Raw genomic sequence first — 23,023 nt, 5'->3', positions numbered from 1 at the left:
AGATACAACGGTAAGTACCATCCATGGTTATATTCCGTTCCATTTATTTGGAAACTATTGATGATAATGATGTAGGTCATGATAATTCGACTTTAATGGCACTTTTACTGTAAGAGCCTAATCTAAGCTTAGAAATCAAGTCACTGGTTAAACTCGTAGTAGCCTTAGTAGTGAATGCTGTGTATTCTCTAGGAGGTGCGTCGCTTAATCGCCCGGTAAATCAAGTAGGTACCAATCATTACGGAGGAGTTCTTCCGTGTCAATCTCCCTGTACTGTAGGTAACCCTCCCCCCGTCAAGTCATTCGTTCAGTCTCAGCAGACCCCTACCTAGTATCCTTCCTTTCCCTTCCCCTTCCCTTTTCCTTCCGTTCCTTCCTACTTTCGGACAAAAGACACTCGTTCTCTCTTCTTGTTCTTCACTCGGAGGGGTTTGTCTCCGGTTGCTTTCGTTAAGATTTCAGTTCTCTTCCTATTTTCTATCGTTCCCCCTTGTTTAAGTGCAAACATTGGCGATTACATCAATATATCCTCCCCTCTTCGAAATTCTCCGAGCCAGCCTTCGTTCGCTTCCGTACCAGTTCGCTGTTGCCGCGGGTGATCTGAGCGACCTTCTAAGTTTCCTGTTAAGGACGTTCATTAAACTCCTCTCGGCAGAAAGGGGCGCTTGAAACGTCCGGTCCTCAAAGTCTTCCCCGCCTAAGAACCGCCCTTGACAAACAACCCAACATTCTTTTTCCCATCGCCATCGCATTAACCTAACTTCTTCAACTATCCTTTCGCTCGTCAGCGGCCCTTGATTAGCTGCGCGTTTCATCGACTGTGTCACGGTTAATAACGTCGAATTATTTACGCGAACCTGACCCCTGAAGGTCGTCGCGGTCATTTTGTCGCCTTTCGGAAAGTCCACTGCGAAACAGGATCTCAAATAACCTCAGTGGTCTAAAAGGGTTACGCCGGTCGTCCCTCTTTCCTTCGCTTAACCGTTAGCATAACAACCATACTGTCTGGAGCAGGTGTCCAGACACTGATACCCCTTTGCAATTGATATCCGATACATCTACATCTACAACATGAAATCATTCACGATGAAGTCGGTTCTTGCAGCCTCCGCCCTTCTCATTGCAGCAGTGAACGCACAGACACAAGTCGACAAGGGATGCTATGATGATTCGACACCGTTGAAGGATCAGGGCTCTTATACGTACCAAAGTAACGGATATTGTCAGAAGCTCTGCTTGAAGGATAATTATGCTGTTTTTGCCTTAGCAAAGGGCACAAACTGTCTTTGCGGTAACCAATTACCGGCAACGTCGGCTAAGACGGATGATAGCAGCTGCAATGTCAAATGTGCTGGATGGCCTGATGTGATGTGTATGTAGTTTTCCGACTCAGCCCCTGCTCTTGAGTACTGATGTGTCATTTTACAGGTGGTGGTAACAATGCCTTTTCCGTGTATCTCACGGGTATCGAAGAGAACGTGGATAGCTACTCATCCTCATCCTCCTCCTCCTCGAGCTCCTCCTCTAGCACCGAGAGTGGAACCTCGACTACCACCAATGGAGGGACTGTTGTTACTACTTCTGGTGGACAAACAGTGTTCAAGACGTCGGATAGCGAAATGACGACGCAGGGTGCCGAGCAAAAGAAGGAGAAAAATTCTGGGTCGAATACTGCTGCTATCGCCGCTGGCGTCGTCGTGGGAGTTGTTGGTTTCTGTGCTTTGGTGGGAGCCATCTTCTTTCTATGGCGGTTTAGGAACCGTTCCAACATGCCCGAACAGTATCGGAACAACAATATCGACAACTTTGGCGCCAAGCCCATGTCCCAAAGCTCCATGTCTGATTCTAGGTTTGACGGTGACTTCATGGCACAGCGGCGCCAAAGCAATGGCAGCATCGATGATGATCAAGACTTCTCCCGTCGAATTTTGCAGGTAATACCATGTGCCCTTGATCGCGTGTTGCCACGCAATACAATTTGCTAAACGTGTTCTAGGTGACCAATCCCGATCGCCGCTATTAAATTCAAGAACTCTGAACCTCCCAAGTGGACCATGCCCCTAGTGAATTTATTGAAAACAGCCTGGGCCACTAGTGCGACTTGTTCCTGATATACATAAATTAGTTTGCGATTTAACGCTCGACTTTCATACATTCCTTCGATTTCATTTTTGATTTCCCCTCTACCGCGTTCTATCTGGCGACCTTGCGATATCCTGGAGGCATATTCTGTAGATAAGTTACGACGTCTCACTGTCTACCTTTGTTTGCAACATGTTGTTCGAGTCTGGAACTGCAACGCATCCCTACTTCCATAATCCAGCAACGCCCCGTGACGTGTTCGGGGAGTCAAGGACGATATCATCATCGCAGCCTTCGAACGAGAATGCTGCGTCCACTTGGAAGGAATCGGCCCGGACTTGGCCTTATGAATGTGTGAACGGTCACAAGATACCCGGGAGGGTCAGAAGTTTAGTTCTGGGTTTAGACTGCGGTATGTCGACCAGGGAACTTGTATTTTGAAAAGGCGTTCTGCGGTGAAGTATTCTTGAGTTTTCTGAACATATTTCTGTTCCCTCATACCTTTTTGTTCGTGCGCTGAGGCTATCCCGCCTTGGTTGCTTTCTTTTCGTTTGATGTTTCTATTTATTTGCGATTTACTGAACTTCCCTTGGCCATCATCTCCCTAATGTTGTTGGTATGCTTGGGGAACTGTAAGTAAGATGATGGCTGAGCCTGTAGTTAATGCGAAGAATGAATGGATACCACTCTTGTTTGATCTCGATTTACCTAGCCATCTGAACTTGAACGCTATTATTCCGTTCACGAAACGTTGCCCACAGGATCTGTTTCGCATCCCAACCACAATCTTTAGCGAGATCCTAGCAACTCTCTCTGCCTACCTCTCTCTATACAGTCTATGAATCCTTCCTAAACGGTCCACTTACATTCAACTTCAATCGGTATTTATAATTTGTCCAGGAGGAGATCGTCAGCAGCCTTGTGACGTCTATTACCCTCTATATTCATTAATCTGGGGTACTTCGCCCTCACCTATCTAACATTTAACATCCAGAAAGAACGCCTAAGACTACACATCAGACTACTGGCTGTCAGAATATTAGCAATCGGGGAAGCTCTCTTCTGTACAATACACCGACCACTACTTGCTGGTTGGTATCTGAGGGTCAAGACAGCAAAAAACCACCATTCCCATATGACATGTATCATACCGACGTCAACTCTGGTCCCCATGTGCGGCCAAGGCGCACCTTCATTTAAATGTTTAGTAGCCTATTGGAATCTGTGAGCGTACCTCTCTATGGCAAGCTACGTACTGTGCCACCTTAAATCATACGTTCCTAACCTCCTTTGCATAAGCTTTCCATTATAGATGATCTCATTCCTACTAGTCGTTCTGATGCGGTCAATTCTATCACCATATTTTCTCTTCTTTGAGCTTTCTATAGAATCTAGTGTATACTACGGAGATATGTATATGAGTATCCCAGAGCCTATCCAAAGCACCACCGCATGTTGACACCCTATACCAATCACCAAGAACACCAATCATAAGACTACGTCCGATATTTCTTCTTAGATATATCCTTTTGCCCATCTTCGTGTCTCGGATAGCTGTTACTTGCTTCATTAATGATATAGAGCCCCGCAGTAGCAAATCCCGCACACGAAACTGCTTCATGAATAGTAGTTTCAATGTAGACAAATCGGCCGTCTACATAGACTTAGGCCGATAGGCCTCTGGGTCAAAGAAACTGTCATCCGCTACCAGCTCTCGTTGGCTTGAGACCAATAGATCAATCACCCTTTGAGATAAAGTGCATGCACTTCAATAGCTCTGTGTTCCTGAAGCTTTTCATCGCTCTGCAAATGATTGTGGCAATATTTTCCATTAACCCCTGACGCAGCTAGTCCACAATGTAAGTGACCAGGTGTGCAGGTGCAGCCTAAGCTCTTGGTGAAGCTATTTCATTTACATACAAGTATAAGATATGAAGGTATGGTGGTGAGGTTGCTTTTGCCGCCAGCGAGTCGCGACTTCTCTGTTTCGCTATTCCGCTCCCTTGATGGGCTTTCAACGCTTCCTTGTTTCTTGCCTATTTCCTCCGACGTTAATAGTATATATCAATTAATCAATCAAAAGTCTATTGATCTACTAAAGCCTAACTATTGAGACGGTTTAGCTATGCAGGCGGATAATATATATTAGAGGTTATCGGATTCAGAATGGGGTGACGTTGAATAAGCCGTTTGAAGGCCATGGATCCCTTTGGTTATGGGAAGTTCAGATTGATGGTGTTTATGTAGTCTGAGTAGATATGTTTGTTTTGACTGGATTTGGTGAATATTTGCAAATCATGGCGAGCTGTGTGATTCCATCACAGAATTTTTGCTCGATTGAGAGAATTTTGGAATCTTCTCTATAAACTTATTTATCTTATCAATGTGATTTTGGGTTCCTGGTTGATTGTCTCGATGATCTAATTTCTAATCTATATAATCCTATGTTCTGTTGTGGTCCAATGTGCAATGGAGTATATGTGTATATATATTTCCGGCCACAAGCACAAGATGTGCGAGTATTTACAATAACCAAAGTCTTTCCTTGATAGATCATCGGACATCACCAAACAATAGTATGCCAGCTCAACAAAACGAGAACCAGCCCACTGGACGTCCAGTCGACAAACATCGGACAAACATCCGACCTCAAAATCGCGGCAGTGACCGGATATCCGGATGAAGATCTCAGGATAAATATAGAATATGTATTGAAATTCCCACAAACCATGCAGACTAAAAACATAGTAAGACGCAAGTAGTAGTAGTAGTAGTAGTAGTAGTAGTAGTAGTAGTAGTAGTAGTCGAAAGGCTGTGTCTCGCCTACGATAAGTAGTTTGCTGCAGGAGTATGACGTGAAAAGAAATAGAATGAAGATGCTGACATGACGGAGCTGAATGCCATTTCTGCACGGTGATGCCCCACGCCCCACGCCCCAAACATGAAGCAATGCAGAAGAAACTCGTTTCAAAATTGCATGTTGATAAATATAGGTACAGACACCCCTCACTTGAAACCATCAGTTTGGGGAACGGACGCAGCTTACATGCATAAGGGTACTTGTTTCAAAAAGACACAAACCGCCAGTAAGTAAGCACGCAGACTGCATGGTGAGATCTTAAAAAAAAAAAAAAAAAAAAAATGGTGGTTGAATTCAGCGACTGGACGGGGATTAAACGAGGGGTAAAAATGGACCCTAAGGCGTCCCAGGGCTAAAAATACCGAGATGTCAGAATGCGCCTAGTCCTTGGCCACGAGGCACAACGTGGCAAGGATCAATAAAGAATCGGCATGGTTGGTTCGTGAGGAGAATCTCACGGCGAACCGAATTCAGTAAGTGGAAGGGTCTATCAGTGCTAGGATTATGGATGACCTTGGGTTGTTGTGGTTGTTGTTGGCTGCCACGGGGATTGCCTTTTGGAACTTTCTGAAACTTAGCTGGGTATGTACTAGGATACGGAACTATACATTTATAGTGTGCATGGTATTTACAAGGATGGTGCACATGGGCTTGGTTTGGAGTCGCCAGAAGCCGTACTATATGACGTCTGTGGCATATATACGCCCGGAATTGTTCAGAGTGTCACACCCCGGAAGCCGCTTTACCACCCGGCATAATGTGAGGTTGCATTTCCCATATTCGAGATAGTTGTGTCCTGGTTATTAAGGTGGCGTTCTATTTCGCACGTGTTGAGTAGTGGATATGAAGATCATCCTAACCATGGATGCAACACCCTGCACGTTTGGCCAAGGCAATATATACTATCCGGCAATAGCAGCCAATATTAGAATGCCATTGGTTTTGGTAATTTAAACAGGATGCTGCAGAAACGAATCGCAACCATCCACGGAGGGTCTTCTGGACGATGACAAGAGTTACTAGTGCTTGACAGCGAATAATAGAAATGGGTTGCTATGCATAGTATGGGCCAATCCCAGAATGGGTAGGATGTTGGTTGAGTGATAGAAGCTTGTGTTGGGGTCTAACCATGCCAAACCTCAGGCAGGAAAATGTTTACTAATGGAATTTGCAGCGCGCTTATCTGCTTTCGGAAGTATGTTGCGACTTAGCGGTCTTATGTCCTTGGGCTGCATAATATCGCTGCCTGTATGGAGTATCCTGTACGGTGTAGTCCTCGGGATTTGATGGCCTGTCATATTCCCCTCAATCGATATCTCTCTAGTCCATCGGCTCCAGGTACTTTGTCCTTTTGAGTCAGGGTTGAGAGTGGATTCAATATCCGATATATCCAGTGACTCAGGGAAAGAAAGAGAGGAGAGGGGCCAACAAAAAAAAAAAAAAAAAAAAGAAAAAAAGAAAAAAAGAAAAAAAATAATAATACTTGAGGGATTGAGAAATACCACTACATAGAATAGCCTGGTCCCAACCAAATGGTGCATGATCGCCATGAAAAGGTAACAGAGGCTCTTGCACACGTGTGGTCGGATGGAACATTCCAATGGACCTGGTGTCCGCAAGGATCAGGTTCTGCCAGATGGACAATAATGATGACAGACGAATGAGACTGGCGGTAATAAATTAATCATGACTTACCTGCCAATTAGTATGGTAAACGGCGTCTCGCCCAAGCCAATGTGGGAGGTCCGCATGCATGGACTAACTGCACGTTCCAGCGGGGATCTGAATCCTTCCAGCGTTATCTGTCGTTATTTTTCTTGATTCTCTTGAGTGGGACCAGCTGAAGAAATTAATTCTCATTTATTTGGTCGCACTAGTATCGGGAAAGTTGGTGATGTAGCAATTTCTCTTCATCTAATGGGGAGCCCCCCGGGGTTCGGTCTAGATGAACGTGGCGGACCGTCCCCTATCAGGATCGATATTACTTACTAGGTGGTATAATGGTCAACCGAGAGGACCAATCACCTAGTGAAGAGGATGGATAGTTATGCACTGACGACCCGGTAGATGTCAAGGTGACAACCATGCCTGTGATAGCCGGTCTTTGGCCCGGTCCTGATCCTCAACGATGGTACTAATCAGTCAGATCATGCCACACCTCAAGGTAGGCCACGTTTTGTCCCCTCCTTCACCCCCTAGCTCAGCGCATGGCACCCTGGTCTAAGGCTGACTGAATGGCCCCCGTGCTGCAGCTACAAGAATAGTGCGCAGTCCACTGAGGCATCCAAGGCATTGCGTAAGGCATACCTAAGCCGAAAATTTAGATCTTAGCATTTTTTTTAGCACTGATTTGCTACCGTCAATCAGCACCTCTCCCGAAAGAGTATCAATGTACATCCAGATACTGCGGGCTCAATTCCGGACTTCGCCGTAATCAACGAAGTCGTAACTTCATACGGTATACAGTTCGGAGTACGTAGTACGTAGCAAAAGCCAAAGACGTACTCAGTACAACCCAGTCCCTCAGTGTTTAAAATTAATCTGCCCCGCCGGCAAGATCGACCAGTTCCGTGTGCAAGTTCGGCCGATCATTTGCCCCAGTAGGATTCTCTGGGCGATGAAGCGAGGAGCATGTTGTCGGGCGCTACAAGATTAGTGGAAGTTGCCAATTGCACGGATTTAGGGTAGGCCGGAGCAAAGCGAGGCCAAACGTATAGCGAGCGTTCTGGACCAATGGTTCTACGAGAGTCTCGCTAACGTGCTTTACGTGGGTATCTTTAGGTAGAGCCTCAATACAATACGTACAATACTCGAAATAAGTCGAACAACCACAACAACGGATGGCTCTGGGGTGTTTCATGTAGCCAAAGGCCCGACAAAGCTTACACTATATAAATGTGTATGATATGAAGGGGTAATAGCTATGAAGCATCGTTGATCCCAGTCCGCTGGGCAAATATGTAGCCCCGATTGACATCTGGGAGGCTGAAGCAGCCTCGGGATCATCACCGGTTGGCCGACAATTCTATCACCTTGGCCTCGGCAATATCCAATAATCCTTCAGGTGCATTTCTCCTAATTCTCGCTGGTTTCAGTTGCGGTTCCTTGTCGAAAAACCTGGAAATTGACATGGCAATTTAGTCTCTAAAGTGTACAATGAATTATACGCATGATTCTGACAAAAGCCAGTAGACCTGCTTGCCCACCAGCGGGATCGTCAAAACATTTTACTAAAACGGGCAATTCGTGACACTACCTATTTTAGCCAGTGGGGGAGAAAATGTCACTGGATATCAAAGAGTGAGTGGGACCAATCTAGGTTGAAGCGAGCCATGGGAAAAGCGAAAGAAGATCATATAGCAAGAGGAGCTAGTTCAGTACGGTAGGAGCCGCCCGTAGTTATTCCGTTGGAGTCTTGGTCACTCCGAACCACCCAGGAATTCCTCAAGACGGGTTAGTGAAAAGGACTAAAAAGGATTAAAACGCGACGGACTAAATCTAATTGGCCCTTTCTCACCCGGCAAGCCAATCCGCGAGTGGATGTCTATGCCCGATCAGGTATGCATAGACAAGGGTCCCACTCGACAGAAGAACCACCCACGGGTGAAGTTTAAGTAACTGAGATTTTTTTTTTTTTTCCAACGGAAGGCATTTTTCCTTTTATTAATTGAACCCATAGCGGAGTCGGTAGGGTATCATTTCCCTCATAACTTGAAACCGGTGGAGATCGTCACCTCTACAGGTATATGCAGATACCTCTTCATTGGTACGGACCTGAGAGTAATGTATCCCGCGGTCGACTATCGTGTCAAAGTACCACTTCGCCAGATTGCTCGCTCAAAGCTTTGTCCAAGTGGCCAACGAACTAGGTAATTGCGTTCAAAAACATAACTCGATCTCTTCTCTCCAGTCTCCATACATAGGGTGATATCGACGATGATATGAGGCTCTAGTCAGTGGTCACTTTGGGCTTTGCTTCGCGGAATTTTCCTCACTTGGATTGGCTCCTTTCCTTTTTTTTTTCCCTTTTCCTTTCTTTCTTTCCTCTCGAAAAATGCTACGCAGGGCTCTCATGCATCATGATTCCCTGATAAGAGCCGATGATTACCCAGCGACGATCACTGACTAACTTTTTACATAATCCTTCACAGCCTCAGGCAAGGCTGACTGACGGGAACTGCCCTCTGATTTGTACAGTACTTGATCTCTTCATGCAAGATTTCTATTTTTACACTATCTCGAACCTTATCTCCTATGAGTTCTGGGCTGAGCACTGCACAGTGATCACAGTACTAAGGAGTAGCAACTTGGACTGCTATCATCTGTCATTGGATCAGACAAGAACTCGGATGTTTCTTTCTGTTATGACCGAACCGAGTGGGCCGCATGATGGTAACCCAAAAAAGTATGCAATTTGAAGTCAAGGCCCTCATGACGTTGATCAAGAAGGGCAGTGACAAGAACATCAAGGAATTATGACCGAACCGAAATCACCTGTCAATCAAAAGCCAATAATTAGCGCGTACGGTCGAGACCTGTCGGATCCGAGTCCGGAGACGTACGCCATATCTCCGGAACTATTGGGCCTATGCAGTAAACCTTCCCAGGAAGAACCTGGACCTATGGGCTTGAAATTTGAGGGTTAGAACGCACGGCCGACCCGGGGCAGATTCTGGCTCCGGCGGTGGATCCTGCCACCACGGACTCCAGTTCTCTGCCGTGATTCCGATCTAAAGGGTTTAGTACGGACTGCTCCTGAGGATTTGGAAGTTGTGTTTTTGCTTGTATGTGCTCTATATAGGTGTGGGAATGAGGGCACACTTCAGCAGCCGTGGGTGGGCCAGAAGAGTGATGCAGATAATAATGTCCATAAGCGCTCCGGACATATTCTGTACATACACTTCTCACAACCAAACCTCAGGTGCGGATGAGTGCATCCCGTTCGGTTTAGCATTCAGGGGCTTGTCCAATCACCGTCCCTAGCAGGTGTTGGCTTGGCTAGTCTACTACAGGTTAGTGCGTAATATCGGTTCCATAAATTTGGTGGAGATCCTCAGCACATGACTCAAAAGATGCATGTACGGCCTGTTAGTCAGTTATTACCAAGTTGATGAGCACTTGTTGCTTTGTACAAGCATCATGGGAACCGCATATGGAGTACATACTGTTTCGTGAACCCATGATGTAGTCAAGCAACAATATCCGTGCATGAGGACAGTCGTTTTGGAATTCTAACCCTATTGTGTATGACATTCCAAAACCGCAGAGTTTCTTACTGCAGTAGCGCGATGTTACTCACCTTACGCGGAAGGATCATCAACGCTGCAATGGGCCTCTTCCACGTGATTGTTCTCGAACCAATGCAGGCTGCATGATGTCCCCATGGCATCCTCAGGGCTGGGTACTAGTGCTACATCGCAGTTGTACTGGGGGGCTATTGGGGGCAGATGATGATGATGACAGTACTAACAGCTAACACATTAGTGCCTCCAACTGTACAGAGTAGTGTGCTTAAGCCTGTACCTCCCAGGATCGCTCTGCTGGACGCATTCGCCAAGCATTCCCTGGATGGGTTAGATTCTAGCATACCTACAGGTCCTACACGCTTCAATAGACACCTCAGGTGTTGTATGCCTCTGAGTTTTTACGCATTGCCTGAGCTACAAAGGCCCCTCCCCCACCAAAAAAAAAAAAAAAATATACTACGCAAATACGATGCACAATCTCGATTGGAACGCTATTAGATTAATCTATCAACGACCGAGATTATCGAGCCAGGGGAACCAAATGATCCAGGTTGCAAGAATTTAGCCGTGAGTCACCACAATTCGGGGTTTAGAAGACGCATGGAAGAGCCATGGAAGCCCGCTTACTATGGAAGTTGATACGCGTGTATTGCTCTGCGTCGCGCAGAATCTTGATATATTTCCACCAACCTTGTCTTCCGGATGCTGCCCCGCCTGTGCTGGCGATTCTCTCGTCTACAACATATCGCTTGAGAAGCCGATAGGAGCCGTGCGCAAAATGGTAAGTTCATTGAATTTGGAATAAGAAAAGTAGTTGACCTACGGACCGTGGTTGTCAACTCATGCCGCTCGCCTGGAGCTTGAGATTCCCCAGAATTACTCCGTACACCCTGTTTGTTCCCCGACACCTCCCTAGTCTTCCCCACCTTGAGCCATGTTTACTTTGCCGTTCAATTCCGATTTTGTCATTCGGCTAGCCCGAAGGGGACCTTCATTTCAAATGCGTATATTAAAAGGGAAACCTACTTATGTGATCTGCCCCCTTTGGTTCCCCGAGGCAATGATCAACTGGATCGATGAAACAAGCTAAAGCACACGTTGTTGGGATGGACCAGGGGATAACTTAGACGGGCATACTGCGTAGATAATAGATATGGTCGACACTGACCCACAGGGCTGGGTCAAACTAAAATTTCTTTGTTGCATTGTGGAAGAGGTGTTGGAGAGTTTGAATTCTGGGTCTCCCTCTTCCGTGATTTCCAGTGCTCCAGAACATGACCCCGCTGGATCTGGGTACCTTAGGAATTAATGACTCTCTACGACAGTACTACCAGGCGGAATAGCCGATAAGTTTACCGGCAAGTCCGATACTCATATTATTCCCTGGGGGGTCATTGGCCGGTGAGAGTAAGGTGCTTATTGGAAATTTGTGACTGGGATTATCGGGCTCTTCCCGATGCTGCTAATTCCTCTCGTCAACGTTGGCGCACGTGGTTTGACCTGGGATATGCTTCCATTCCAACAGGAGGTATGTATGCCATGTAAATAGACGCCAATCAGCAACCATGGATCATTTCCGCGACAGTCGGATAATGTGCATTCTTTGCAAGGAGACAGACGGGTTGGATAGGAAAATCAATCGCTTTGGCAGGCAGACTCCCAAGCATGGGGAAGAAGCCTTGGAACCGACCACACGATCGACGGTAGCTTTCAAGCTGTGGGAACTTGGAAGGGCAAGGGGAACCGCCTACCTTGCATTTACGACGAGGCTAAACTCCACCGGGTAATAGGCCAGTGATGAAAATGTGACAATCAATCCACGCGCACATATGGAGTACACATGATATGAATCTGCCCTACTAACAAAAGAAAATTTAAGGAGCCGACGCCGAGATCGATCGTTGGTGCTATGACACTGGCCAGGCGACAGGAGTGGAGACCTAAGCATTAGACGGACGCACCTGTCGGACCGCATGAATTGCTTCCGACCAAAGAAACTACGGCTCAAAGGGGAGAATGAACACTTTTTGGCTATCTTGGAGTTTTCTTGACCCCCTGGGCAAGTGGGGCACACACCGTTGGAGGGGCTTTGCTTTTGGCACGCTCACGCTGGCGAGGGTAACCATGACAAATTCCATTCGTCCAAAAGTCTATCAGCATTCCAGTGGGCAATGCTTACCCATACACAATGCTGATTTATCCGAGGGGGGTGTTGTTATTAATAGCTTTTAGGTTATTCATTTCATTTCTTAAGATTATTCTCCTTTGGCGGTGATATGGCGATTGTTGAAACAATTGATTTCTTCTTTTTCCTTTTTCGGTTATTTTGCAGGTTGGGTCGCGACTCGCGATATATGCCTCTTTTCCCAAGGCTAACGACCGAGCCTTAGCTGTTCGGTGTCAAAATTCGATTTGACCGACGGATGGGTTTCCACATTACAAACTTCCTCCGTACGGAAGTGGTTCTGGATCTTGGCTGGTTGTGGTGGATCATTGATGGTTTAGGAGGTCAAGTGCATCTCCAGAGTGGACCCCATTGAGGCTTTAAACCTGAGATTCCACTTGTAGTTTGGGAGTCGTAGTAATTACCTTATGACACGGTGGATTGTGTGGGAAAAAGCAAAAAGGAAACTAAATAAAAAAAAAAAAAAAAAAAGAGGGTAGGACCCGAACGAAGATACGAGGGAGCCAATCATGAGATATTCATCGTACCAACACTTCCCACTAATACCCATACATGCAGCTGAATCCCAAACTTCTACTGTGATTGATCATTATTATTATCCTTAACAACCGTGCCAGTTTTTATACTCCTATCTACCAAATCTTATGCTACATATCGGTAGCCTCAAAATACTTGGATTAGATATTGGTCTGGTAGTTGTTCTGGAATTTCCAAAAAAGATTGTATCAGTGCTCCAGCGACTACAACGACTAGTCATAGTAGTGATTAAAAAGCCTCGTAGTGTTAGGGTTGTTGAAAATGCTCGATGTGGCCTGAGAATGGTCCACGTTGAGTCTGGCCTTCATCTTCTCCTTAATACTCCTTTTTTGTCTTCTAACCCAAATAGATTGGTCTAAATTGAATTATAGGTCAATATTTCTGGATCGTCGTGGCGCTGGGGAATGAAGATCCAGCAACCATGGCTCTGTTGGGTGCTTTCGCGATGCAGTGGCATCACACCAACAGAAAGCCGTTGAAGTGTATTTGGGCCTGATCCCTGTCGCTCTAACCCTTAGTCGACCCAGTCGTACCGTTTGAATTGACTACTAACGAATGGAGTAAGGGTGTAATAAAAATAATCTGTCTGTCGACTCTGTCAGGCATACTTTCCCCCAACTTTGCGCCTCAGCCGCACCAGTCAATACGGGTCTTGTCTGTTGGTTTTCCGGTGGATAATACACCCATGCTTGTTTCCCTTCAATCAGATCCCTGGCTTCTCACGCCGCATGAGTAACTTGTATAAAAAAAAAAAAGAACGTAAACTAAACTAAAATAAAATAAACCAATTCAGTAAAAGAAGAAAAATAATAATTTCCTTTCCCAGGATTATATTTTTATCCATATGATTTTGACCCATTTGGATTTAATATCATTTTAATTTTTATTTTATTTCCTTTCCTTTTCTTTTTGACTCTCTTAATTCCTTGTTAGCTCCGGATGTGGATGCATGTCTTCTTGAGGCTTTCCATTTACATAGCCATCATGCTCTCTGGTTTATTTAATTTCTTTTGCCCTTTGGTATGATCATCTTGCAGACTGATCAGCACTGTTCGCTTACCCTATCTATTTGTGATTGTTGCTATGTTTGATGACAATCCTATTATTCTCCAAAAGAACACCTCCCCCCAGTTTAAATTAATTGCATTCGTCCTATGAAAAAGGCTAATAATAATTGATATCCATTTATTATTATTATTATCATTATTATCATCATTAGTTTTTATTATTTATTATTATTATTATTATTTTTTTTTTTTTTTCATTACTGTCATCGCCCGTGCAAGGGTCTGCAGCATATCTCTGGCGGTACCTCGCATATTCCACTCTGACGGTTTCTATATCAGTTCCTCAGCATCCTCAGCACTCTACTGCCATCATTCCGGCTGTTTCAGATTGTCTCTCTTCTCCTCCCCTGGATCTCACTACATCAATTTGACTTGCATATGCGAGGCATTTTTTTTATTTTTATTGTACCGTCTGATCTCATCCGTTTCCGCCCTATAAAATTACCTCTATACTAGACAATATACGAACTTGCATCACAGCCCACCACCATCCCCACACGCCCCCATACCACACAGTCTTCTGTTTCTGACAGGCACCTGAGTCGTTGCATCATGGCTAGAGGATCTGCCCCAGGAACCGAAACTATATCTTCCCCCCACTCGCCTATCCATCTGTCAACAGTCCTCAACTCTCCACGCAACTCTTCAAGAGCAATGCCTTCTACCACTATTTCCACTTCTCGAACACAGAACAACAAGGCTTCATCTAGGAAGACTACCACCACAATGCGCCGGACCAACACTCAAACGGAGATCCCTCTCCCAATTACCTATACTCCTACCACTCATCGCATCAGTAAAGCGAAGAAGGGTAAAAGGGTACACGCCTGCGAGTTCCCAGGTTGCAACAAGGTCCGTCGACTTCTACATCGACATAATTGAATCCCGTTAACCCCCATCTAGGTCTTCACCAGAGCGGAACATAGACGGCGACATGAACTCAACCACAATCCTGAGGCAGTGTTCCGTTGCACCCACCCAGGATGCAAAAAGGCGTTTCACCGTCCTGACTTATTGTCGCGTCATGTAGAAAGACAGTAAGTCCGACTTAGTCTTGAATATCGGTTGAGTACCCGCTAATGAACCATGTTCCAGTGATATTGAGACTCAGATGAACAACGCGCAATGGAGCCGACAGAGTCACATCCCAATGGTATCTGAAACTCATTACTTGCCCAAGGCCGCACCTGTTGATCACAATGCGGGTCACTACCTGGCTGCAACTCAACCAACGACTTCTATGTCAATTGGATCCCTCGTGGCACCACCTATTCATCCAGACCTAGCAAACGACACTGGTTACATGTGGATGGGGATGAACATGCCGTCAGAGCACCAAACACCTCTCTATTCCCCACACCACATTCATGAATCCATCGAGGATAGCCAATTTTACTCGAGCCCAGAGGCTTGCCCTTCTCCTTCTTCAGACGGTGCAACATTATCTATTCCGTCCCACCCTCGGTCTTCTATCGCTTCAACGCCTACAGCGGTTGCCGACCAATACCCGGAACCCATCATTGAGAGCGAGTTAACATCCTCACCAATGTCTATGCATGCAAGCTTGCGGTGTTGGGACCAATCAGAAGGGCCATTGGCTACGCCAAGCTATGCACCTGTCCCTTTGAACGATGTAAGCCAACCGCAGTCTACAGCCAACAATAGAAAGCTGACTAGTGAACAGCCTTTTCAATGCCAATATCCGTCACCAACCTGGCCAGCAGCACATCACTTCAACTATGACGAGCCCGCGCTTCCATCTGGGACACAGTTCCCTCCTCCAGTGTCCTGGAAGTCATTCACGATTTGAGGCCAATGTAGAACTCATGATGACGATAAACCAATCACACACACTACCACTGAGACACGTTGGCGCAAAACCTTCCAATCTTGGTTCTACTGTACAATTTTACCTGGGTACGATGCCCCTTGTTGCTGAGCACATTATACCACCAATAAGCGAGAGGCACTCTGGAGGAAACTCGCTCGAAGAAACCGGGAACGGATTTAACGTCATCTCACCTGCTGTACCACAAGAAATACAACAGCCCAGATCCCCAGAAACGATCAAGATTACACAAGCCGTTATCATCTCAGGACGGACTTCCACTGGCTGAAATCAAGATGGACCCCACGAGATCTATTCCCGGTATTCTAAAAATGGCTCCGAGGACATGACTCGGAAGGTTTCGATTTCATACGCAACCTGCTGTGTTACAGAACTACCACGATCTCTTTTCTTCTTCTTCTTCTTCTTTTGCGCCATCCCCGATGGTCTTCATAGGTCGGCGCATCTTGGAAAAATAAACGGGGCTCTTCTTTGGGAACAGGGTCTCTTTTTTGGGGAGGGGTGGTGTTTTTTCCTTTGTTACGGCCGGAATTTCCTTTGTTCTCATTCCTTTTCCTATGTGCTGGAAATCTCCTTATCTTATGAATTGATGTATTTCTATACCCCCAGGCTGATTGGCATATAGTGCCGTCTGCCTTTTTTCTTCAAACCAAATATAACTAGACTTTTGGTTCATTTTGAAATCTATACCCTCTACTACTAGATCACGATTGTTATCTAAGTATACTACATTCTACAAATAGTGTAACTGATGTAATATCTCACCTTAACTCTACTACTATAGTAGTATACACAGTGTAACAGTAACACCCAAATACGAGAACACTCAACCAGCACACACACACACACACACACACACACACACACACATACACACACACACACACACACACACTTAACCGCAGCAAAAACCCAAACCCAAATCCAAATTCACACCCCACATACACTATGTATGTATGTATGTACATACCAAACCTCAATCACTGAAGAAAAGAGGGGATGAAAAGAAAGATCCCCTCCTACAAGAAAAACCTAAGCTCCATAGCCCCGATCCTTCTAAACTCAATACCAACCACCCGACTTCCAACAAACACAGCCACTCCGATGCAGATTCTATTTCCGGATCAGATACGCTTAAAGGATCATTAGCCAGGTTTCCCCCGAAGCTTAATGCGATTGCCTTTTTGGCATGCGGGGTTTTCGGGCGGGTTGGGAATTGGGCTGGGGCATGCATCTGTTTCGTGCTATTTCTGGGGGGTTGTGGGTGTTTTTGGGTTGTTTGATGGTTGGAGGATGGTGTTTGTTTGGGATGGGAGGGTTTTGTTTGGAGCTGGGGGTTGGGTGATGTTTGTGCTGTATGCTTTTAGATAATGTTGAATTACTGATTGATGTACTTGTATGTACCGGTGATTGCTTGTGGTAGAAAATCCATTGTTAGCTATGCGATGCTAAACTTGAAAATAAATCTCTCGATGTCTGCATCACTTCTGTAGGTCACTTTTGCATGGGATAACTCTCCAGCACCATCCACACCAGCTTCGATGTTGCCCAGCCTCTTCACGAACCAGATACTGGCCCGTTTCTCTCTCATCCTCATGTTCAACTACACAGGCCCCCACCATGACCCGTTTCTTGGCTTTATGTTTGACAACCCCTCCAATTCCGATGATCTCTTGTCGGAAATACCCGGGCACTTCCTCTTCACGGCTGTCCTGACGGTCGTTCGGATGGTTATGTGATCCCACACTTCCATATCCTGTTCCGTGTGGACTACCCGAAGACCCGTCTGCTTCGCATTCTACCTCTAACTCAATTTCTTGAGCCGCCAAGCAAGTTTCTCCACGACCGCATTTAACTCCTTGACAGCCTTCACCAATTCCAGTGCCTAGTCCTCCTAGATAGGTACTATACCTGGTCCGCCATGTCCATACTCGGCGGTACGTTGTGTCACTGTTGCGTACGAACATCCCACACTGATGGCAGAGCCAAACAGAGTCTGCACAGGAACAAGGAGTACGCTGAAAAGCTTCGGTTGTAAAGCTAGGCTGCTCGGACGACAAAGGCTGGGTATCATAGGCAGACAGACTCGGAGGAGACAAGGCAAGAAGATCGGCTAGTGGTGCTGTTTGACAGGTGGTGCAGAGACGGCGGATGCGGTTCCTAAGCATACTACTGGTTGGGGGTTTGGCTGTGCAATTCTAGACAGAACTATTAGTATTGCCTTGCTTCTGGCAATTGGGTCCAATTAACGTACGCGACAAACCACTTTGGAACATCGCCGACACTCGCCAACCATGTCTCGGGCACATTTGGCAACTTTGCCAGCAGTTAGGCGCCCAGAGCTCCTGGCCTCTTGGCTTAGAAGTCGGATCACGGACTTGACGCTGTCGAGGATCGGAGTACCGCTACGCAGCAGATCTGATAGTGTCTCAATGTATTCATTCTCGCAGCGTAGAGTTTGCTTGACTAGTTGGTGGCGGTAGGGTGCCAGATTCGCATGGAATTGACGACATGTCCGGGATAGGGCGTGCAGTGTGTTAAGATCCACTGATCGGGCGATCTCTTTAACGATCCTGAACCTTCTAGTCAGCACCACAATACCGAACCAGACACAGAGTGGCCTGGTTCACTAGTGTTGCGTACGGATAGCAGCTCAGAGCAACTGAGAAGGCATTTTGATTTTGATTTTGTTCTTCTAGGCGAAACTGTGAAGCATCGCGTGCTGGGTCGGTAGAAGTATCATCGTCACTAGGTAGCTTTGCGGACTGTGGAGCCCCGACAACCGTCAACTTGGACATTGTCAACTTCGCCGGTTCAGCGAAGAGATGGGGCAAAGCATCGGGACCAAGCGAAAATTGATCCCCGCTGAATGTATCATGGTCCAAGTCCACGAAAACCACCATTGTGTTGTACTGATGAAATAAAAAAAGAAAAGAAAAGAAAAGAGCTAGATCTGCACTGCTGATAGGAGCTGAAGAGCTGGTAGAAGCAGCGCAAAGTTAACAAAACGAACGCCAGACAAAGTGTTTAAAGATGCAACAGAGAACTTGAGCTTCTCTTTCCTTTAAAGCTGAATTATGAACTTAAAAGATACAGTTACGCGGTGATGGAAAGCAGTGGGATGACGCGGTTAGGGAAGTTGTTCTCCGTCTTCGGTGCGGGACCACAGCAAGAGATAAGTAGGTGGTTCGTCTCGGTGAACAAGATGCCGATGAGAAGAGTCTGGGTCTGATACGTGTTTTCGCGCCTATCCTGCCTGATTTGGATTGTTCCTGAACAAAATTCCAGGGGACAGTGGATAAGCTCCAAAGCTTCCTCCACCGGTTTGTAGTTCTTCAGACAATATCTTATCGATCGATCAGTTGAATTGATCTACTGTTATCTTTCGGAATCACGCGCGTGCATCTGACGGGTTGGGGTCACGAGGTAGCGCTTTCCTTAATTTGGAGACATCTACCACTACTCCACCTTCCAAGTTAGGAAGGTCTCGACTGGAGGCGGACTTTCCCCGAATCCTTGGAAAGCATCCTTCACTTTCACATTCTCTTCAAAAGAGTCGTCTGGATCGTATCTCAAGCCATACTAAGCCATGGTCAATGTCATGGTCATCGACGGGCTCCAGTGCCTTGTCACATGGGGCCGACTTCGTCAGTTCTAGCCTATCAACGACTCCAACCGCGCACGTAACCGATAAGATAGGATGACTCCAACTATACGGTGCCTTCCGAAGACAACCCGGCGGGGTAAAGGAAACTATGGGGAAGCCTATAACTAATATCTCGGCCGAAGGCCCCTCGACCCTACTAAAGGGACACGAGTTTGCTTTCCCTTTCGCTCTGTGCATCCTTCCTACGGGTAAGACCTCGTTTCACGACGACCGCAGAAGCAAATAGTTCAACCCAAAATGCCCCTCAACTCGAAAGCCATCTACTCTAGACTAAACCCCGACTTCGTTCCATTCACGAGTCGGAGAAGTACTGTGCATAGCACAAATGGGATCGTGACGTGTACCCAGCCTTTGGCAGCTGCTGCAGGCCAAAGAATCCTGCAACAGGGAGGAAATGCTGCAGTACGTTTTTACCTCAATTCTTCGTTCTTCCGGAACATGCTAACGGTTGACAAAGGATGCTGCCGTAGCCGTGGGTACGTAATGCCAATCTCGTCGGTACAATGAAACGAAACTGACTCGATATCGCCGATAGCCGCTGCATTGAACATCACTGAGCCCTCATCAACGGGGATTGGAGGAGATATGTTCTGTCTCTTCTACGATGCCAAAACGAAGAAAGTTCAGTCCCTTAATGGATCCGGGCGGTACCCTGCGAATGCTACACTAGAGAAAATTCGAACTGACTTGAATGTCGGCCCAAATGACGCTGGAACCATTCCTATGAAGAGCGTTCATGCGGTGACAACTCCCGGCGCAGCTGCCGGGTGGGTTGACACCATAGAGAAATTCGGAAGTGGTAAGCTGTCTTTGGAACAGATCTTACTTCCGGCTATTGAACTTGGCGAGAATGGTTTTCCTGTATCCGAATTATCGTCCTTTTTCGTAAGTGAAGACCTTCTTGGTCACCGGGCCGTCTCATCCAAGACATGCAATGTCACTTTGTCTCAGAATGTGGACTGATAGCCAATATATGACAGTGGCGAGAAGGCGAGAGCCTCCTTCGACAGGCATCCCCAAATGCGCATGAGATGCTCAAGCCAGACCAGAAGGCTAAAGATGGTGTCAGAGCCCCTCTTCCCGGTGAAATCTTGAAAAACCCTACGCTTGCCCAGACCTTCAGATCACTTGCGGCCAATGGCAAGAAGGGATTCTACGAAGGGCGAGTTGCGGAGGAGCTGGTAAGAGTTGTGCAAGATTTGGGAGGCTACCTTACTCTAGATGATCTGAAGTACCATGCAGAGACTGGGACTCAGGAGACGGAAGCGATCTCCCTCAAGTTCTCTGGACAGAGTATTGCTGAGAAGCAGACTGCAGGAACAGATGGTGAGGACAACCAAGGAGTGGAGATTTGGGAGCACCCGCCAAATGGGCAGGGAATCGTTGCTCTCATGGCGTTGGGAATCCTTGAGGAACTTGAAAAAATGGGCAAGATTCCGAAGTTCACAGAGGCTCAGCATAACTCTGCTGAATATCTCCATGCAGTTATCGAAAGTCTGCGTATCGCGTTCGCTGATGCATCTTGGTGGGTCACCGACCCCGATGTGGAGAAGGTACCAACCAGCGAACTTATCTCTCCTGCATACCTGGCCGAGAGGGCAAAACTGTTCAACCCGGACAAGGCGACTGATATCCTTGACCATGGTAGCCCAGCTCACAACCATTGTGACACCGTCTACTTTGCAGTGACAGACAAGGAGGGTAACGGCATCTCGTTCATCAATAGTAACTATGCTGGATTTGGCTCTGGTATCATCCCTAAGGGCTGCGGGTTTACGTTGCAAAATCGGGGAGCCAATTTCTCTCTAGCGCCAGGTCATCCAAATGCGCTGGCTCCGCGGAAACGGCCTTACCATACCATTATTCCTGCGATGATCACCAACGTCTCTGATGGTTCATTACACTCAGTGTATGGTGTCATGGGTGGCTTTATGCAACCCCAGGGTCATGTCCAAGTGCTACTCAATATGCTTGCATTCAACTATCACCCGCAGGCGGCGTTGGACTCCCCGAGGATTTGTATTGCTGCTGGCTCACCGGAGCTAGGCAAACCTGTTGATCGCAGTGTCTATGTAGAGGAAGGCATCAGCGACGAGGCTGTCGAAGGCCTGAAGCGTCTCGGCCACCAGGTAAAGGTATTGGAAGGATGGGAGAGAGGTATGTTTGGTAGGGGACAAATTATTCGTTGCCACTATGATGAGGGGCAATTGGTCTACAGTGCAGGAAGTGACCAGAGAGGAGATGGAATGGCCATTCCGGTGCTGTGATGTATTATAGCTAGGGGCATAAGTTGCAAAATAGCAAGTCCACATCAGTTATTTTAGGGACCTACTAAAAGGTCAGTTAGAGACCGAAACGGAGTCTCCGTAATCCATGTAAGGTTAAGCTGGGGCGACAAAACGTAAACTGGGATTAAAAGCACGTCACCAGCCAAGCGGTGTAGGAGATAGGAACTAGATAGTAAAAATAAGGATGCTTACGGTTCTTTAGATGCGAGTGTACTCTTTGTTCATTTCATTGTAATTGCACTTTCCATTATCATCACCATTCTAGGTATTCCGTTCAAATAGAGGCTACATTTATCATGATTCTCAGCGGACTCGGGATCGTCACCCGCCAATTGGTACGGAGCCTACGACACCTTACCCAGCAACAACAGCCATGTGGCGTGGACCTTACTCTCCGTCAGGTTTCCAAATGGACCTCAGCAGCTACGATAGACTTCGACAATACAAAACGCCAAGCGGCCAAAACGTCCAGCCTGCCCTTCGACAACAATAACAACAACACCAGTCAAACAATCATATTACAGCCAGGCGCCTACCTGATCGATTTCAATGAAACGGTTCGAATTCCACTGAATTGCATGGGGACTGTTTTCCCTCGATCTTCGTTGTGGCGGTCTGGTGTCGGCATTGTTGCTGGTGTGATCGATGCTGGATATGAAGGTGCTATGGGGGCTTTGATGGAAGTGAAGAATCCTAATGGGGTTGTTTTGTACAGAAATGCCAAGCTCGCGCAGATTGTGTTTGAGGAATTGGGGCAATCTGTAGAGGGGTATAATGGTGTCTACCAGTCTTCGACTACTAATGTTGGACGTGATGGGACAGAGAAGGTGTAATGCCTGGGGAATACATAACTTTGGAGCTTTCAGGTTAGGGAAGGGTATTCACTGAGCTTAATCTGGTGTAATGGGTAATATCAATAAATAGAAGGTAGCATTGATGTTACATATCTTTTGAAATATGAATATAAATAAATAGTCATCAACATGAAAGAAAAGTATTCAGACAGGTAAGTACATAACAGAAAAGATAACACCTTTGCTATGCCTCCTTCACCCGAACGCTATGCTATATTTCAAAGATAAAACATGAAGGGAAGAGACAAGCAAGAAAGGGGGTTTACATGAAATAAATGGTAAAGCAGAAACAATAACATGAGAAGAAACAAGAGGCCCCGCTAAAATAATAATGATTTCTGAAAATGTATTCAGAAGGAAACGGAAGAGGCAAGGGAAGAGGCAAACA

General features: G+C 46.4%; 6 protein-coding genes across 6 annotated transcripts; 5 read left to right on the top strand and 1 right to left on the bottom strand.

The window, feature by feature from the left end:
- The first annotated feature begins 978 nt into the window (after positions 1-978).
- On the top strand, positions 979-2,149 carry BDV27DRAFT_2440 (WSC domain-containing protein). Its single transcript, XM_032076114.1, has 3 exons — positions 979-1,372; positions 1,429-1,934; positions 1,997-2,149. Exons 1-3 carry the CDS (start codon positions 1,072-1,074, stop codon positions 2,021-2,023), a joined length of 834 nt encoding a protein of 277 aa, XP_031927072.1. The 5' UTR covers positions 979-1,071; the 3' UTR covers positions 2,024-2,149.
- A 12,380-nt stretch (positions 2,150-14,529) lies between these two features.
- BDV27DRAFT_165159 (uncharacterized protein) lies at positions 14,530-16,147 on the top strand (the record flags this gene model as incomplete). Its single annotated transcript, XM_032073848.1, has 3 exons — positions 14,530-14,829; positions 14,881-15,014; positions 15,073-16,147. 3 exons carry the CDS (start codon positions 14,530-14,532, stop codon positions 15,785-15,787), a joined length of 1,149 nt encoding a protein of 382 aa, XP_031927071.1. The 3' UTR covers positions 15,788-16,147.
- On the top strand, positions 15,970-16,536 carry BDV27DRAFT_2420 (uncharacterized protein). The gene has a single exon (XM_032076107.1). It carries the CDS (start codon positions 16,152-16,154, stop codon positions 16,449-16,451), a length of 300 nt encoding a protein of 99 aa, XP_031927070.1. The 5' UTR covers positions 15,970-16,151; the 3' UTR covers positions 16,452-16,536.
- A 700-nt stretch (positions 16,537-17,236) lies between these two features.
- Positions 17,237-19,133, bottom strand: BDV27DRAFT_129202 (uncharacterized protein). The gene is made up of 3 exons (XM_032067143.1): positions 18,470-19,133; positions 18,081-18,399; positions 17,237-18,024 (listed from the first exon to the last, which is right to left on the bottom strand). Exons 1-3 carry the CDS (start codon positions 18,727-18,729, stop codon positions 17,308-17,310), a joined length of 1,296 nt encoding a protein of 431 aa, XP_031927069.1. The 5' UTR covers positions 18,730-19,133; the 3' UTR covers positions 17,237-17,307.
- Positions 19,134-19,136: 3 nt separating this feature from the next.
- Positions 19,137-21,815, top strand: BDV27DRAFT_129200 (gamma-glutamyltransferase family protein). Its single transcript, XM_032067142.1, has 4 exons — positions 19,137-19,895; positions 19,951-19,969; positions 20,029-20,378; positions 20,474-21,815. The coding sequence occupies exons 1-4, from the start codon at positions 19,731-19,733 to the stop codon at positions 21,758-21,760; spliced, it is 1,821 nt and encodes a 606-aa protein (XP_031927068.1). The 5' UTR covers positions 19,137-19,730; the 3' UTR covers positions 21,761-21,815.
- A 262-nt stretch (positions 21,816-22,077) lies between these two features.
- Positions 22,078-22,614, top strand: BDV27DRAFT_165158 (putative dUTPase; the record flags this gene model as incomplete). The annotated part of the gene is made up of 1 exon (XM_032073847.1): positions 22,078-22,614. One exon carries the CDS (start codon positions 22,078-22,080, stop codon positions 22,612-22,614), a length of 537 nt encoding a protein of 178 aa, XP_031927067.1.
- Between the last annotated feature and the right edge of the window lie 409 nt (positions 22,615-23,023).

Source organism: Aspergillus caelatus (assembly GCF_009193585.1).
Source record: "Aspergillus caelatus strain CBS 763.97 unplaced genomic scaffold BDV27scaffold_100, whole genome shotgun sequence".
Lineage (NCBI taxonomy): Eukaryota > Fungi > Ascomycota > Eurotiomycetes > Eurotiales > Aspergillaceae > Aspergillus > Aspergillus caelatus.
The sequence above is the reverse complement of the archived record's forward strand: the minus strand, read 5'-3'. Positions and strand labels throughout refer to the sequence as shown.